Source organism: Polypterus senegalus, chromosome 5, assembly GCF_016835505.1.
Source record: "Polypterus senegalus isolate Bchr_013 chromosome 5, ASM1683550v1, whole genome shotgun sequence".
In the NCBI taxonomy this organism is placed as follows: domain Eukaryota; kingdom Metazoa; phylum Chordata; class Cladistia; order Polypteriformes; family Polypteridae; genus Polypterus; species Polypterus senegalus.
Window position 1 is genome coordinate 30,195,304 of NC_053158.1, and position 18,869 is coordinate 30,214,172.

General features: G+C 39.0%; 1 protein-coding gene across 1 annotated transcript in view; it reads right to left on the reverse strand.

The window, feature by feature from the left end:
* The window catches only part of gdap1 (ganglioside induced differentiation associated protein 1), a 35,265-nt gene that overhangs the window by 7,134 nt on the left and 9,262 nt on the right, over positions 1-18,869 (reverse strand). Inside the window, exons 2-5 of the mRNA XM_039754418.1 lie at positions 13,916-14,108; positions 11,543-11,716; positions 8,546-8,640; positions 6,437-6,551 (exon numbers count right to left, since the gene is read on the reverse strand). Coding sequence (XP_039610352.1) covers positions 6,437-6,551; positions 8,546-8,640; positions 11,543-11,716; positions 13,916-14,108 — 577 coding nt within the window. The remainder of the gene's footprint in view (positions 1-6,436; positions 6,552-8,545; positions 8,641-11,542; positions 11,717-13,915; positions 14,109-18,869) is intronic.

Sequence of the window (18,869 nt, forward strand, 5' to 3'; positions counted from 1 at the left end):
AATCCTCACAGGGGCAGCCCATTAGATTTAGAGATCACAGAATTAGTTCAATGGAGACCACCTGCCTGGCTAGGAGGTTCACCCTGTGATAAGTGAACAAGGTGGCTGTAGCTGCTGGTGAGTTAAGCAGGATAAAGCATGAGCCAAATGTGTACCAAAAGAAATCTCTCAGTACAAAAAAGGTTTAGTGAAATTTCAAAGCAGACATTCCAACCAAGAATAGAGAAAGGTTGTTTCACTCATAAAATAAAAGGCAAAAAAAAGAAAAAGGTTTCTTCGTGTTACACTTCAATTGTTTCTACAATTAAGGTTGAGTTATTTCTCTGTGCTTTATTTCACATTCTGTACATCCTCAATGTATGACTCTGCACATACCACTCAGCACGTTAAGGCACGGTTTGAAACTGTGAGCCCTCCATACCTTACAAACAACAAGGCAGGCCACTAACTGAAACTAATCTGTAGTCAGAGGGACAAGAAATAGTTAGAATATTCCAATTCAATTCAGCTTGTGGAGGTTATAAGAACCTCCCATATGCTAGGCATTGATTTATAGGCAAAACATTTAACATAACAAAGAAAATACTTCTATCAACCTAACATGACCTAAATCACTGGCAAATGGCTCTTACAGTGTCTTAGTCTTTATATTACATTAATTTATTTGGCTGATGCCCTTAATCTAAGGTGACTTCTAACATCTGAGATACAATGTTTTAATTTTTTTTTGTTTGTTGTTCCAATTAGGCAGGTGAAGTGACTTGCTCACGTTCACACAGTGTCAGTAGCGAGATTTGGACCCATAAATTCTAAAGTCTTAACCATGACATCACACTGTCTAACCTACACAACAAAGTGAAAATAACACTCCAAGCAACCCTGGGAGAAGGTGACTGAAAAGTCTGGGGATGGAGATAAGACAACATCCGAGTCATGGTATGTCCAGTTAAATGAATCATTAAAAAATGGAAAAAGTACGGCACATCCATAAATCTACTAGAGCATGCTGTCAACATAAAACTAAGTAACCATGCCAGAAGAAAACAAAAGGCCACAAAGAGCCCTCTGAGAACTTTGACAGTGAGAGACAAGATACAGCTGATGACACTGAAGAGACTGTGCTGACAACAAGGGTCACAGCTTTATAAGATAGAGGTAATGAGAAAGTCACTATTCAAGAAATGCAGATGACATCTCAGCTGGAGTTAGACTGGGAAAGCTTTATGGTCTCATTAGACTGAAACTGAGCTCTTTTGAATCATCAGACTAAACACCATGACATTGCAAATTATGAAAAACACACCATCTCCACCTGTGAAGCATGCTGGGGAAATCCTTGAGGAAGGCCCGATACAGTCTGCAAGAAGCCTGCTCCTTGGGAGATTTGGTTTCCAGCAAGACAGCGTCCACACACATAAAGCCAAAGCTTACAAAGGAATGGCTTAAAAACAAGAATGTTCAAGTCCTGGAGTGGACGAGTCAGAGTCCAGATCTCAATCCAGTTGAGACAAAGGCTGCTCACTGATGATCTCCATGCAGCCCAACAGAGTCTGAGCAGTTTGGCAAAGAAGAATGGAAAGACATGTCAGTGTCCTGATGAGCAGCGCTGACAGACAGGGAGACCTGTATACGCAGACTCGAGGCTGTCATGGCTGCCATCTACTACATACTAACTAACTATGTTATTAATTATTTTGTGTTTTACAGTATATTTGTAATTGATTTAGGCCACTTTGTTTTCCCTTAAACATTATACAGTCTTTTTCTGTGGATCAGTGTGTTCAATGGAGACCACCTGCCTGGCTGGAAGGTCCACCTTCTGATTAGTGAAGATGCCAAATTCAATCCACTGTGTGAAAACGTCTACAGGGTGAATACTTTAACAGGCACTGTAGACAGACAGTTTTTAGCACTGCTGCCTGAAACACTCAGAGTTCTGGGTTCACAGGTTCTTCTTGTGTGTCTTTAGGTTTCCATCCACATCCCAAAGATGCTAAATTCAAAAGTGTGATCCCATGTGAAGGGGCTTCCTGTCTGTGAACTGTTTTAATTTTCCAGAGGAGTTTATTCACTAATATTTCAGCAAAAAATGCTTGTATTTTCCACATTATGAGCATCCAGCTGGATGACTTGGCTTGTGGATTATGCAACATGAGTAACAGATTTTTTTTTTTCATGAGCATTTTTGATAGTGTTTGTAAAGTGGTGGTCACCATTGACTCCCGCATTGTTATCTTCATTCTTCACTAAAACATGAGATGAAATTTTTTCCATCACTACAAACTTACATAGAGTAAGTAAAATATTAAAATATATCATTTTTGTCTGGAGCATTCCTTTAAAGCTGCACGGGCGAGAGCCTTACTTGCTAAAGGGGAAGGAGACACTGCACTTATAGGGACAGCACAAAGGGTTCAAGCACAGTCCTCTGTCCTGCGATTATACTGACGAGCAACACACATTTGTCAGGCCAGTGGTCCTGGCTATCCACAAATCATAAAGGCTTCATTTCCTAGGACCTGGGTCAGAGAATAGCTGCTACTGATTATTAAATAGTATGCCGGCTGTCGGCAGCACAGTCTTCCAGAAGAGATGAGCAAGGCGGCCTCTGCTGAGCCCCTCCGTATGTTCTTTGAAATGTGGCTGGGTAATCTGTGGAAATGGCCAGTACAGGGTAAATTCTGCTGCTGTATAACAGACAAGACAGTGGAATATAACACACACGCAATGGTAATAATGGAGGACCGCATTCAACATTATGAGGAAAATCAGCTATCAAAGCAGTTACTTTTGAAAATATTGCAGATTAGAGAAATCCTATAGAGACCAAAGTGCACCTTTTAAGGCAGATCTATTTATTAATATATTTCCTCACTATTAACCATAAATACTAAATATGGCAAAGGTTTAATGGTCAGCAAGATGCACATAAAAAGCCTTTTGAATTGCACAATCAGTCTTTATTAACTCCTCTAATTTTATCCATTCCCTATGTTTATGTGGGTTAAGGAAGTGATGCTCTCCACTGTGTACTTGTATTTATTTTGTTACAGTCTGTCAGCTTTGGTTATTTCCATGGACCTCTCTGAAAATAGGACTGTAGCAAAGTAATCTACCTCACCACATTTGGAAGTGACCATAATGTTCATCAGCAGGTGAAAATATTGCTTATGTCTTCACTTTTCACACAAGGGGAGGTTTTGATTTATAAACATAAATGTTAATCTTGAAAGACCTACACATTCTGCACTGTACCCTATTCAGTCTGAAACGATGATTAGTGGTTACAGAGCCAGGCTTCAAAACAGAAAAAATGTTTCATTTGGCCCTCAATCGATGTGCGCAACGAAAATTTAAATCTGTTATTAGCCTACAACTATATTTTATCTAAACACATTTTGATCAGGAACAAATACAATGTTCTGCCACAATGCAACAACTAGGGGTTTGTGTAGAATGGAGAAAGGCTGGTGCCATTCTACGTCATACCATCAATGTTCAAAAGAACCATGAAACAAAGATGAGCTTTTATTTCAAACAAGACCATCCTTCACAATCTGTAATTATGGGAATACAGAAATGGACTAAAGAGTTTTGTACTTCATACTCGGGTGCTTATAAATACATAAAATATGGGCAGTGCTAAACAGAATATTCTAGATATACTGGGGAAAAAATCAATAGGTTACGCCCTGTATTACAGATAGACAGACAGACAGACAGATTCTTCTGTAACCCTAATGTTAAAAAAAGTCTGGCCTTGATGCTGATAATCTTAACAACTTTCTGCCTATTTCCCGCTTACCTTTTCTGTCAAAAATTCTTGAGTGTGTTGTAGCTTCCCAACTCACCAACTACTTAACTTCTAATAATTTGATGGGACCCTTTCACTCTGGTTTCAGAGCACAGCACAGCTATGAAACTGCTCTGCTACGGGTAACCAATGATTTGCTTATGGCAGCAGACTCTGGACAAACCAGCATATTAATTCTATTAGACCCCAGTGCAGTATTTGACACTCAGGTCGGACATGACATTCTACTGTCCAGAATGGAGAACATGTTGGGTATTTCTGGCACTGCCCTCCAGTGGTTCAAGTCCTATCTGACTGATAGGCAAGAGTTTGTTAGTCTTGGCCACAGAAGATCCAGCTCGGCGCCAGTCACACAAGGAGTTCCACAGGGCTCTGTACTCGGCCCTCTTCTCTTCTGTATTTATATGCTTCCCCTTGGCCATATCATTCGTAGCTATGGACTGGGTTATCATTTTTATGCAGATGATACTCAACTCTATTTCAATGTCAAAAGTGGAACTTCATCAGAGCTTTCTCAACTCACAACCTGCCTCAGTGAAATTAATACCTGGATGGAGCAGAACTCTTTAAAATTAAACTGCAACAAAACTGAACTCCTGCAAATTGAAGTGCAACTTAATAAAATGAGCTCCTTCCCAGTCAATCTTGGCAGTGATCTCATCAGACCTGCCTCTACTGCAAAGAATCTTGGTGTCATTTTTGATTCCTCCCTCTCTTATTCCGCCCACATAAATCACATTAAAAAACTTTCTTACTTTCACCTCCATAACATATCCCGTGTTCGCTCCTTCCTCTCCTTTTCTAACGCTGAGAAACGTGTCCACTCTTTTATCACATCCCACATCGATTATTGTAACTCGCTGCTGGCAGGTGCCCCTTCTAATCTTATATCACAGCTCCAGCTTATTCAAAACTCGGCCACAAGAGTCCTTACTCGAACCAGCAGCAGCGAGCACATCACACCCATCCTGCTTCGCCTTCACTGGCTCCCCGTGTCTTACAGAATCAAATATAAAATCCAGAGGTTAAATAACCTCACGCCAAACTACATCAGTAACCTTCTCCATCACTATGTGCCTGCCCGCCCACTAAGGTCCTCTGATTCTGACAATCTTGTTGTGCCCCACACTAATCTACACTCCATGGGTGACAGGGCCTTCAGCTGTATAGCGCCCAGACTCTGGAATGACCTACTGAAATTAATCAGGTCAGCTGACTCCATGAATTCTTTTAAAAAACAACTTAAAACTCATCTGTTCAGGAAGGCTTTTAGCTCTACTTGACTTTATTACCCTTCTCTCAGTTTACCTCTCTGTCCAGATCCTCATGTAACCTGTATGTGTGTGTGCTAGACCATCAATTCTGTTGTCTGTTCTGCTTTTTATTTCTCTGAATTCACTGTCGTAATCTTCTTTATTTATTTATTTGATTTGTACAATGCTATATACTGTATACCCTGCCGTTCTTTCTTATATTCTGTGCCTTGAGCATGGGAAAGGCGCTATATAAATAAAGTGTATTATTATTATAATAGATAGATAGAGAGATAGATACATAGATAATAATTCTTTACACAGAGCTTTCCTTATTATTCGGAGCACAATAGATAGATAGATAGATAGATAGATAGATAGATAGATAGATAGATAGATAGATAGATAGATAGATAGATAGATAGATCTTTAAGCTTATACAGCACTTTCCTCAATGTTCAAAGCACTTTACATAGATAATAATAATAATAATAATAATAATAATAATAATAATAATAATAATAATAATTACAATAATTATAATAATAATGATTCTTTACATTTACTCAAAGCACTTTACATAGATAGATAGATAGATAGATAGATAGATAGATAGATAGATAGATAGATAGATAGATAGATAGATAGATTGCAAGGGGGAAAAACACAGTTTTATTGAAGCCTACACGCTCCTCATGTGGGGGTTTCTTGTTAGTTGACCTCCTGTAGGATCTTATGTCCCTCCAGAGGTTTATTTTCTCCAGCAATGTTATTAACTGGTGACTTTATTTTCCACCTTGATTAACTTTCTATTAGTCAGAAACTCTGATAACACAATATTATTTTCAGACACAGTTTAGCCAAAGTCTATGGACCTCTCAATTACTGTTCATTTAAACTAATTTGTACTTATAAATGTAGATACTCCATGGTTAGGTACTCTTCATTTATTGTTTTGCTTCTATTATTTTGTGTACGATCTTTATGCTTGTTTTAAGTGAAGAGTGTTATATTGAGAATAAAGTAAATGGTTGCTCAAGTCCTTCAGGAAGTTATTAAGTACATGCTGCAGCTCATTGCTAATAAAGATTCAACAGGACACATTGTTGTGTCTCTAACTCTTTTGACAATTATTGATTTTTTTCTTTTTACCATCCATTCATCTATTGATTATCTAACCTTCTTACCCAATTAGAATAACAGGGTCGTCTTTGTCTATCCCCACATCACTGTGCACAAAGTTGGAAGCATTCTTTATCACAAAGACTTCCTTTAACTCATTACTATAACATTTTATTTCATGGTTCACTAAAGCTCACTTAAATTACATTATTTAAATGTCCACAAAGACATCATTTTAAATCATTACCTGGTGTTTCCTCATTTCGTCTTTGAAGCTCGGTCTCCACTTGGTCCATAACATTTTGAAGTTCATCAAGTATTTTCTTTAAGAATTTAATATTATCATGATCAAGCAGTTTTGACTGAAAAAAAATCAGATAAGGTCAGATCATTATGGAAGCAATTTCCACCACTTAATTTTTTTCGATTCGATTCGATTCAATTCGATTAGATTAGGTAGAATGTATTAATCCCAAAAGGAAATTCAGATGCATCCAACAGCAGAAATGTAAAAAACAAATAGCCAGACTCACAGGACAAATAATGTAGTCAATCAATCAATCAATAAATGTAAATTGTGCAGAAATTTAAAATGAACTTAAAGGTACGTCAGGAGGAAACACTGAATTGCCTCATAGCAGTGGGCGGAAAAGACCCCCAGATGCACTTCTTATCACACCAAAGTGGAATGATCCTGTCACTCCAAGAGAGCTCCTCTGGGTGGGGATGCAGGAGATCTCTCATGATTTTTCTTTTTTTTTCATGATATTGCATTATTTTGCAAAAGTATTGTGTTATTTTGCAATAACTATTACAATACTTTACAAAAATATTGTGCTATTTTGCAAAATTACTGTGCTATTTCCCAAAGATATTGTCTTGTGTGGTCAGTACAGTCGTGCACACTCGTGCTCCGGACACTCTGTGACAGTAAATGAGGGAGAGGTTAAGAGTGTGCAAAGTGTGCAATCAAGTGACAAGAATGGAACAAAAGTTACAGGCAGACATTCAGTTTTAATCAGATTAACGTTTAGTAAATTTAGCACAGATATGTTAACATAGGCAGAGTGACAGCAAAGAGCTAGCATTCCTGACGCACGATGCCAGGGACTACATGGGGATTGCATGTTCTCCCTGTGCATGTCACCTGATTGCCTGCTATGTGTGAGCTTCATCCCACCCTGTTCGATGTTACCGGCAGCAGCAGGCAAGACCTTTGAATGCTGGAAATGTGTCAGGAATACTTCTCAAGTAACAAAAAACGTCTAGTCCTTTATATGCTATGAAGTAAACATCTCTCCCCTCTTCCATCCCCATCTTGAGACCCTGAACATTCGAGGTATGAACACCAACCACAGCGGCACCAGATCATACCTTTTCAAATTGTCTATATTAAATAACTAGATTAAAACTAAACCTACATTTTATTTATTGGTTTCTGGTAGTGGATCGCATGCAGCAAACTCTTTTCTGATTGGCTGTGTGACTGTGCCCTGCAAAGGACCCGCGTATCATCCACCATGTTTGCATCTTGTCATATACCCAGGGCTGCAAGATAATCATTGGCTCCCTGTAATCTTACACTGGGTCGTTTAAATATACCCCTCGGCACGTGGAGGATTAAATGTACAGCTGACTTTTGCTCAGGTCCTGTCACTTGACTGCACACTACCCATGCCCTTACATTATCCCTCACATGCACACACATAACAATACTGACCACATCAGGCAATATCTTTTGTGAAATAATGCAATCATTATTGAAAAAATGATGATGTGAAAAAAAAAAAAAACTTTGAGTGGCAGAATTAAGCTTCTGTTATTAATTTAGCAATAGATTAAATTTGATTGATCCCAATGGGAAATTTAGATGCACATAGCAGCAGAAACATAAAAACCAAAGATCCATAGGACCAATAATACAATCAATTAATTAATAAGTAAATAAATAAATAAAGTATATTGTGCAGAAATTGCAAAACTTAAAATTGCATTCAGTTTGGGGCATCGGGAGGGAGACAGCACTGAACTGCATCATAGCCGCAGGCAGATTAGACCCCCAGAGGCGCTTCTAAGCACACCGTGGCAGAATGAGCCTGTGATTAAAAGTGCACCTACAGAGCACCTCATGGAGGGGATTTTTCATGATCAAATCCAATTTTGCCACTATCATCTTCTCCGCAACAGCTTTCAGTGTGTCCAGGGTTTGCCCCATAATGGAGTAGGCACTCCTGATATGTCTGTTCAGATATTTTGCATCTTTTCAGCTCAAGTTGCTTCCCCAGGAGACCACAACGTAGATCACTGACTGACCAATGTATGCCCAATAGAAAGCTGTAAAATAGTGTATTCTTACTTTGAGACGTTTCTGTTTTGCAACATAGGCCTCCTCAAGTTCAGGGTGCTGTAGGGCAAGCTTCTTCAGCTCGGACTCTGTATTTCCAATCTGACCTACAAAAATGATACAGAGATTGAATCTTGTTAATTAATATTAACCATTCAGAAAGGCCATTTATTCTATAGCTTGTTCTCTCTAAGTACTGTAAGTGAAATACAGGTAGATTTATACCGGCTGTCCAACTCTGTTTGCTTGAAGCCTAAAAATACGGATGTGAGCGTCAGTAGGCTTTGTATCCTAGAAACCAAGTCACCTGAAGTATTTTATAACATTTCAGTAATTATTTACCGCTCTGATGCTGACTTTTCTGATCATAAAATAGGTCATTACAGTAGCAATGGACAAGAAGAATTCATAAGTCATTGCAGACTGAATTTGTAGTTTCCTCTAGAGTGCCTCTTTCTCTTGCACAATTTGGCTAAAAAATTAATCAGTATATTGTCATCTCATAACAGGCTTAAGTTTCGACTTTGCTATATTTCAGCCCAGCTTTATTATCTCTAGACCATCCTCAATAAACTGCGACACAGACACACACAGACACACATCCATCATCGAGATATCAATGTTTTTGGTTTCAGGGGACCCTAAAAAGTCATGATCCATCAAAAACCAAAGATCAAAATTTTTGACAAATCTAAAGCTTTAACCCATAGACGATAGGTTATAGTGGGGGACGGCACAAAGCAAATCACCTGACTAGACTGTGGATTGTTAGTCACATGTAATGCAGATTATTGTCATTTTTGAATACTCACATGTTACCATATAGATCACCAATCCTGCTCTCCACAACAACTAGATATCATAGCGACCATTGTTAATTTGCTACACTACAATACATATACAAAATATGGGGACAGAGCCATGGGCAAAAGTCAGTGCATGCAACCATGATCAGTAAATAACCGTTCTTGCAGAATACTTCTGGCAAAGAAAAAGAAATAATAAAACTAGAAAATACATATCAGATTTGTTAACTTAAAGACATGTTTCCTAACTGTGACATATTGATAATTTTTAAATATCCAGGGTGCTGAAAATAAGTAGCTCTGCACACAGTAAGGTGGCCCTCCCTGGCTTTAGTGGCAGATAGCGCCTTTAGGTGATGTCTCATTTTGTTAGTTCTGTTACAATTTCTTTGTGTTTGTTGGAGAGAAGACATGCTGTATTTATTGAAATGGTGCATTTGGCTCATTATGTTACTATGAAAATCAATTTAGTGATATTGAAATAATTTGTACATTCTTTTTCAATATGACCCACTGCCTCTAATCTTCTAGAACAGCGCATCACAACAATATAGAATTACTTTATTACTCTTACATTTAGGAGAATACTTGGCCATGGTACCCATGCAGGTTTATTTTCTCCAGCTTCTCAGGACCTTTTTCTCTCCTCCCCAGCCATCCGACCAGAGCATTGGACTTACCATTATAATCATCATAGACATAAGATCTGAGTTTTGCAATTCAATCCATACTTAATGAATCTATCATTTATATTGCTCACTTATTTCCCTGTAGTGCTATCCAACTAAGACAGGTTGAAATTGAAGTCATCAATGTAGGCCTCAGCTTTAGCGTCTGTAATGAAGTGTGGCCCTCTAGCTGCTGTGTCTCTGTTACATACCATTTGGGGCAGGATTCATAAAAGCAGCGCTAATATTTGTGATGTGCCATCTGTTGGATAGCAGAGACAGCAACTGGATGAACGGACCCACAGACACTTCTCCTTTTATTTTATTAATTATTATTTAATTAATTTATTTCTTTATTTTTTGTAATTCTATTTTTTATTTCATATAATGCACTCGTGAACTACATGCTTTGGATGAAAATGTGCTTATGAAGTAAATGTTGTCATTCATGTTGGTATATGTCTTGTGCATTTAACTACCATTTACATCATATTTACGTTTATGATCTGTCCATCCTGTGGAAGAAATTCAGTTTTGGAAGAAAGCCATTTGTCCTCAACTAGGACTTCTTTGAGTCAGGAACCTGCCAGGAGGAAACTTGTTCATTATATCTTTATTAATCTCTTCATGAAGAGGGAGCACCCCGTCACAACTGTCTGCCGAGGGATGGCTTCCCGAGCAGAGGCTGCCACAGAATGGTCACACAACAGAGATAGAAAGTCATTCTTATATCTAATTGAATTAATGATTACTCTGATTGGTTCACTAGTTTGCATTCACTCTGATTGCTCAAGAGACATGGGATGTTTACAGCAAAGAGCATAACCAGCTTACATACCCCAAAATAAAAGTCTTACTTTACTACATTCAATACTTTTCTTGAGTTCCTGTGTATGTGGCATCTGTCAGGTCTTACTGGGTACATGATAGTCAGCCAACATCTTGAGCCATTACCCAGAAACTTCTTGTTCTTTGCTGTTCACTTGACCTTTATCTGGTTTCCTGCTATGCTTAGACTATATTTATTAACCCTTTATACTACTTGCTATATATTTTTAATGTTGAAAGCATACCAAAACACTTTATGCTCAATAACTACTGTATATTACCCCTAAATGACTACGTGACACCTAAGTTTAATTTTTCTTCCACAATTGTAAAACCCAATCATGCACATATTGAGCCAATTTACATTTTTTGTTGAACTGGAGAAACTGGGGAGCTTGGAGGAAACCCATGCAAATACAACGACGCCATATAAAACAAGTTATCGTGCTAGGATTTAGTCACTGGTTTCCGGAATTTTGATACAGCGGCTTGAACGACTGTGCCACTCTGTATTACGTCTGATTTCATCAAGTGTATATTAAAACAGAAAAAGGCTCAAAACTATCCTGTACAGGATCATTGCATTTCACACCTTATGGGCTTCTTTAACACAAGTGCAACCTTTTCTGGAAATGTTCTGGAAGCTTTTTCATTAACATGCCTAATACGAAAAAAGAAAACAGACAATTTTATCATTTGATACTTACTACGAATCCTTGTACTCGCATACGCTGGAATCTGAGAGTCAACTGTTATTTCTGGGTGCAAAATACAACCATGTGTGTAAGCATCCATTGGAAGAGAGTCCAGAAGCTCTCGGTAATGCTGCACTCTGGGGTAGTACATGCTGTCATCTTTGGGCAACAGCCTGGGGGTGTTTTCTGCAGAGTAAAGTAGAACAGAAGTAATCAGCAGTACTAACATGACTGTACAATCACAACAATTTGGCATTCCATCGGTCAAAGTTTATTTCCAATAAACATAAAGAAAACACCTCTGACATTTGCTGTTCTCTGGTAAAAATGTTGCTTTGTATTTTTATTTTAATATTTTTTATTTGGAAAAGCAGTACCCAGAAGTAATAATAAAGTTCTCACATTATGAAAATAGCTCTTTTCTTCCTTCTCCATTCCAGCAAAAAATACAGAACCATTAGTTCACTGGTCGTAAGGTTATTCAACAGTAGTGCTGATCAGTGAAACTTGCCAAAACATCACAGAGCTGCAGCAGCCAGGCATGGAACTTTAAAGCATGCCTACTTAATGGTTGTTGCACAAATTACTTCATGCATGTGTGACGTTGCTGTGTGATCAGTGCTACAACAAGATTTGCACCCAAAATGCATTAAATAGATTAAAGGAAACTTACATTATTTTCATTTCAGGGGTACATTAATTGAGAATATAATGAGAATACTATAAAAACATTTTGTTGTTGTGCAGGTTAGATGATGTGGAGATAGAAAATCAGGAAGTGCAACAGATTAGCAAGGAGGAAGTAAGGAAAGCTATGAAGAGGATGAAGTTGGTCCAGATGACATACCAGTGGGAGCATGGAGGTGTTTAGGAGAGATGGCAGTGGAGTTTTTAACCAGATTGTTTAATACAATCTTAGAACGTGAGAGGATGCCCGAGAGGTGGAGAAGAAGTGTACTGGTACAGATTTTTAAGAGTAAGGGGGATGTGCAGAACTGTAGTAACTACAAGGGGGATAAATTGGTGAGCCACATGAAGTTATGGGAAATAGTAATGGAAGCTTGGATAAGAAGGGAAGTGATGATTAGTGAGGAGCACTATGGTTTCATGCCAAGAAAGAGCAACACAGATGCAATGTTTGCTCTGAGGGTGTTAGAGAATGCCAGAAGGAGTTGGATTGTGTCTTTGTGGACTTAGAGAAAGCAAATGACAAGGTGCCTCAAGAGGAGCTGTGGTATTGTATGAGGAAGTTGGGAGTGGCAGAGAAGTACATAAGAGTGGTGAGGTCTGCGGTAAAAGTGACAAATGAATTTATGGCAGAGGTTGGATTACATCAAGTATCAGCTCTGAGCCCTTTCTTATTTGCAATGGTGATGGACAGGTTGACAGACGAGATTAGACAGAAGTCCCCATGGACTATGATGTTTGCTGATGACATTGTGATCTGTAGCAAGAATAGGGAGCAGGTTGAGGAGATACTGGCGAGGTGGAGATATGCTCTGGAGAGGAGAGGAATGAAGGCCAGTAGGAACAAGACAGAATACATGTATGTGAATGAGAGGGAGGTCATATAAATAATATACAGTATGTACATTTATATATACCTGTATATATATATATATATATACACACAGTATATTTCATTTATTGATTATTTATTGTCATTTGTTGTATTTTATTAATGGTTATCGTTCCATCTGCAAACTTTGTTGTTTGAGTCACAGTGTCACAGTAGTTAGGAATCCTGCCTCAACGATCAAGTCACATTTTTGGCAACAATAGTTGGTACAGAAAAATTGGCAGCTAATTCCCTAGCCCTCAGGGTCACTTAAAAGACAACTGCACCATTATAATATACTCAAAACTAGTTCAGTTCTTTCTCCTTGATTTCAACAAGTATGCTAAATTTTCCGAACATTTCCATGATTTCACCAAACTCACAGTAAAACTCCTCAGGATTTGCTTATCACTACTCAACACCCGCTCGCACTGAATTTTTGCTTCATTGAGGACAAAGATTTTTAATCCCTGGGGTATTGGTCATATATAAAAAACAAATGACAGCTGATGAATTTTATGTTTTATGCTTGATAATACACTAAGTCCACTTTTAAAATATTCTAAGATTGGCTTAGAAGTCTACATCTCAACAAAGGTTAAACTTTGTTTTAGTATTTTTAATTGTTGGTTATTACTTATTCCTGTTTACCAATAATAGATTTAAACTGATGTGTGTGAGCGCAAATTAACAGCTCAAACCAGCTTGGTCAAGAAATCAACATATGCTGTACTCCTGTGCAAAAAAAATACAAGTTACCAAAATCCTCCTGTAAACAATTGAGAAGAAAATGACATATAAAAAATAATAATGAAATGAACATTTACCATCCACGAAGGTCTGTTCCAAATAATCAATAATCTGGGAGGCATCACAGATAATATTATCCCCATGTAAGAGGACAGGCACTTCTCCAGCCGGGTTCAGCCTCATGAACCAGGGCTCATTGTGCTCACTCAGGGGCAAACTCACATCGTACTCCGAGCATTTCAGTCCTTTTTCTGCTATGGCAAGGCGAACCTATGAAACAAAAAAAAACTGACATTCAGGAGAAGGAGAGGGTTACCATTTAGGAGAATGTGTGCCACATCATTCACATTCACTACAGCAGCTCTGTGGGATATTGCATATAATTCAGTACATTTTCATTTTGTAAGGAATATGTAAATGGACAGGGCAGCCTGGTAGTAGAGTGGAAAACCAAAAACCTCTATAGTGAAAGAGAAGGAGGAGGTTGGGAGCATGCACTCACCACACGATGAGCTACCTGGATTGGGTCCCAAGGGGGTTCAGGAAGTAATAAAATATATGCATTAGTAATTCTAGACTTTTGGAGGCTCTAAGTAGTTTATCTGTTTTGTGGCTATAAGCAATATACTTGTTTTAGTATCACTGGTCATGCTATCCATTGCTGTCATTTATCCCATTTATGGTAGTAAATAACGTATGAATATCTGTTTGACATTATTTTCTAAGAGTAACACTTTTCATTCTTAATGTATGAGTTTAAATTCTGGACAGAATTATTTCTGTCAAACTGCTGAAAGCCGGCTGAGTCAAGCCTAAAAACCCTGTGAAGTTCATGGAGAGGACTTTTTTTCACTTCGATTTGAACTCTCCCAATATGATTACCTGACAGACTTAATCCCCTACTGCATATGCTCTCAAAAATACATGCAGTGTCATCCATAGTGTTTGGGACAAAGATGCACTTTTCTTGATTTACCCCTCTGCTTCGCAGTTTAAAGTTACAAATCAAACAATCCAGATGTGATCAAAGTGCACATTGCAAACATTCTTTTAAGCTTTTTTGTAAACATTTTGGTCTCACCATGTAGAATTGACAACACTTTTTCTACACGGTCCACCCATTTCAGGGCACCATAATGTTTGGGACAATTGGCATCACAGGTGTTTGTCATTACTCAGGTGGGTTTCATTGCTTTATAAGATACCTGGGCTGACTTCTATACATTGAAGTCTTTAGTTGCCATTGTTCAACATGAGGTCAAGAGCTATGCCAATGAAAGTCAAAGAAGCAATTACGAGGCTGAAAAATAAGAATAAAACCCAATGGCGATTTATATAAAATAATTATTTTACAAACTCTATTTAAATTTATTAGGTAATTCTAAATAGTCATGAAATAAATTTGTTTATTTGCACAACATGTCTGGTGTCAAAGCATGTCAACATCAATTAAAAATTGGTTCCGACTTGTATTTGTTTAATTTCAGTGTGAATACCTGTATTTCCTGATTGAAGGACGTTGGTCAATTGAGAGTTGTGACAGATAGGGGGCGCTATCGCTCCCTTGAACCCCTGTCCACAACTCAAGACACCAGGTAAAAGTCCAAATGATGACTTTATTAAATTGCCACAGTGCACAAAGCACCCTCTCCTCCACTATACTCATAAATCAATAATAATACAATCAATAAACAATCCTCCAACTCCCAGACGCGTTGCCACCCTTCCATCCAGCTCAGCTCGCCGTCTGGGAGCTCTCACAATCCTTTTATATTCCCTGACCCGGAAGTGTTCCCAATCCCAAGTCCATGTGATCTTGTATCACTTCCGGGTCAGGTAAAAAGTCCTCTTCTTCACCCCGGAAGCACGTCATTCCCCTTGTCCATGTGACTTGGACGTACTTCCGGGGCGTAGGGTAAATACCCGTTGTTCCCCCCTGCAGCGTCTCCTAGTGGCCCCCACGGCATCCAGCAGGGCTGCGTATAAAAACTACAATGTCCTTGATGCCATGCTGGTCTTCGGGGAACCTCCAAACCTGAGGGAGGGCTCCACCTTGTGGCTTGGGGGTATTGGCCGGGATAAACGGCGGGCCATACACCACAGAGTGTATGTAAGTCCTTGATCGTTTGCGAAACAGGCAACCAGAGACTGCCATTCAAAATGTATGCTCAAGAGAAAAACAGAAGATCATGTCAAGAATGTGAGTATTTATTGGATTCCAACCATGGTAGAAATATTGTGGTGCTTTGATATCTGTTATTTACAACTGTTTGATAGTGGACATTAAAAAGTCAACATCTGGGACCCGAAATCTTTATCATCTGTTTATTTATCCACAATTCAGATAAAACAGCAGAGATAAGTGAGATGTTGAGAAAGTGTAAAGAATGGCACAACTGGCATCTCCTACACTCCTGAACATCCTTTAATACTGATAGGGACACAGAAAAAGAAAGTTATGAGTCGAACAAGCATTTATTTCCATAACAGCACATATTATTGGTGGAGGGCAATTCACCAAATTAGAAATCAGAATCTTAAATCTGGCTGGTGTTGATCAATCAGACAAATTAGCAAAAAAAAATGTAACATTTATATTAAGAAATAATACGAAAATGCCCAAAACATACCTGAATGATCATAAACAACAGAACATCTTGACAGTAAACTGGTTAAGAATAAAGCCACAGCATGGATGTACTTACTTTCACTTACTTACTTACTTACTTACAATTTTAACACAGTGTGGCAGATAGCTGGTGCCCTTGCCCAGCGAGAATGCCTTTAGACTGAAAGGACCTGGGGAGAGAATATGCACATGGCATTATTACTCCTGAAGTGCAGGATGGTAGCCCCCTGGGTTGCAAAAGTGCCTTGTATTGCCACAGGGCTCCAGGGGAGTTGGAGTTTGGCACAGCCCTGTTGGGTTCTGTGGGTGCTACTAGGGTGTGCTGCAGGCGCCGCACAGCCCTACTACTTTGGGCTTCCGCCTCTCCCAGAAGTGCTTCCAGATCACACTAATGGGCAACCGAAAGTACTCTTGCGTGCAGGATAAAAGAAGTCCGCTGCCTCTGCTCCAGTAGCCAGGGTTGCGAGGAAGAGGACTAAACTTGTCAGGAAGAGTTTAGGAAGAAAACTGAGAGAAAACAACAAAGAGAAAGTGCTGTAATATTGTGTTTTATTGTGCATTGGTGTGTTGCTGTACTGTGCTGAGCAGGTGGGAAACAAGTGAAAGCGTTTCCCACAAAAATATAAAAAACGTGTGTTGAGCTTGTGTCCTGTGTCTGTCTGTGTCAGGTTTGGGGAGCTGAGCAACCCCCGCAGGACACAACAGCTACAATGTGTTTTAGTAAAGTTAGTGAAATCTCAAAAATTCATGACACAATATACAAAAAATCTTACAAGACTATATAAGATAGATCCCATTAATTAAACCCAAGGTGACAAATGGGCTAAATCCCAGTAAAATACCACACAAGAAGCAAGTGTGAGATAAACAGCCTTGAGAAGTAAACCAAAATGAGTCAACAGATTAGAAAACTGAAAATCAAAACTTGCCTGCTACAAAACCAAAAATAAGCCAAGAATCAATAAGAGAATTCACCGTTCTAAAGATTCTAACCATCATTAAAATTCCTTACCCTATGGAGCATTCTAGGAAAATAGACATATTAACCAATAATTCTAACCTCCCTGAACTGTAGCACTCATAAACGAACAACATGGCATTGTTACATGAGGAACCTTTCCATGGAAATAAAAGACGGAAATTAACCCCAAAATAGACGCATACTTTGTTCTATTTGTGTGATGTATTGTTGTGGTCCTTATAGATTTTTTTCAGAACATTTTTATATACTGTGGCGGATGGTTGAGGCCCTTGCCCCGTTGGGACACCTCTGTAATGGAAGGACTGGTAGAGAGGGCAACCCCCAGAACATGAAAGTGCAACCCCCCTGGCTCACAGCGGGGCCTCAGGTTTGGAGCTTAGAAGCTCAACACTGCTGGGGCCTGTGGCCAACATCCGGGGTGCAGAGACAGTTTCTGAGACCAGGGTTGCAGCACTTTGCTGCCAGAAGAAGATCTGGGAGCAATTCCAGGTGCCCTATAAAAGGGGCCGCCTCACTTCATTCGAAGAGCCAGTCAGAAGGAGGAAGACAGAGCTTGCTGGGAGGGGTGTAGTGGCGGCAGACTTAGAGAAAGAAGAAAGGACTGTGATTGTGCTTGTGTACTGTGCTGTGTATTGGGAAGCGAACGGAAAGCGCTGCCCCACTTAAAAGTAAAACGTGTGTGCTGGACAATATTTGTCTCTGCCTGTCTGTGTCTTAGGTTAAGGGGGCTGTACACGCCCTGGGTTCCATAGTACATAATTATTTACTTCTGCATTAATAAGCTCCTCTGATAAATGCACACTGTCTACAGAGAAGTGAATGCAGCATGCCTCGATTTTAATGGAAAGCCACGAAGTACAGTACACCTCTTCCTTTCTTTTCCCAGTGCGGTACATGCTGGTACATCAAGGCTGGCTGCGCTCACATCTGCACAGAAGCAAATGCCATGAGGACTTTGCCCTTTTTCTTTGGATCAGAAACACTTGAAAAATTACTTGAAAGTCTTGTGTGTGTGACAGAAATTAAAATATCGCCTTCAGTAAGAACTTGTGATAAAAATTTAAGGTTAGATATTATTTTTATTTTTAAATTTGAAAGAAAACTGAGAGCTGACCATTTACATTATAACAGAGAACCCCTCAAGTTTAACAAATGAGCCTTTCGGGGCACCTCATACACCCCATTTTGCACTTTGACCTTAAATACCAGAAACCTATGGAGGTGTTTTGACAAATTTACAAGTGCGTGCATACGTGAGCAGAATGGTCATATTTCTCAAAATCTGTTGGACATTTTTTTATAATTTGTTGCTTTTTTTCGTGTATTTAAAAAACTATACTTAAGAAGAATGTGTTTGTCATCCGCAATTTGATCGGTTATGATGTCAACATGAAAGGTTCTCTCAGTTTTATAATGACAT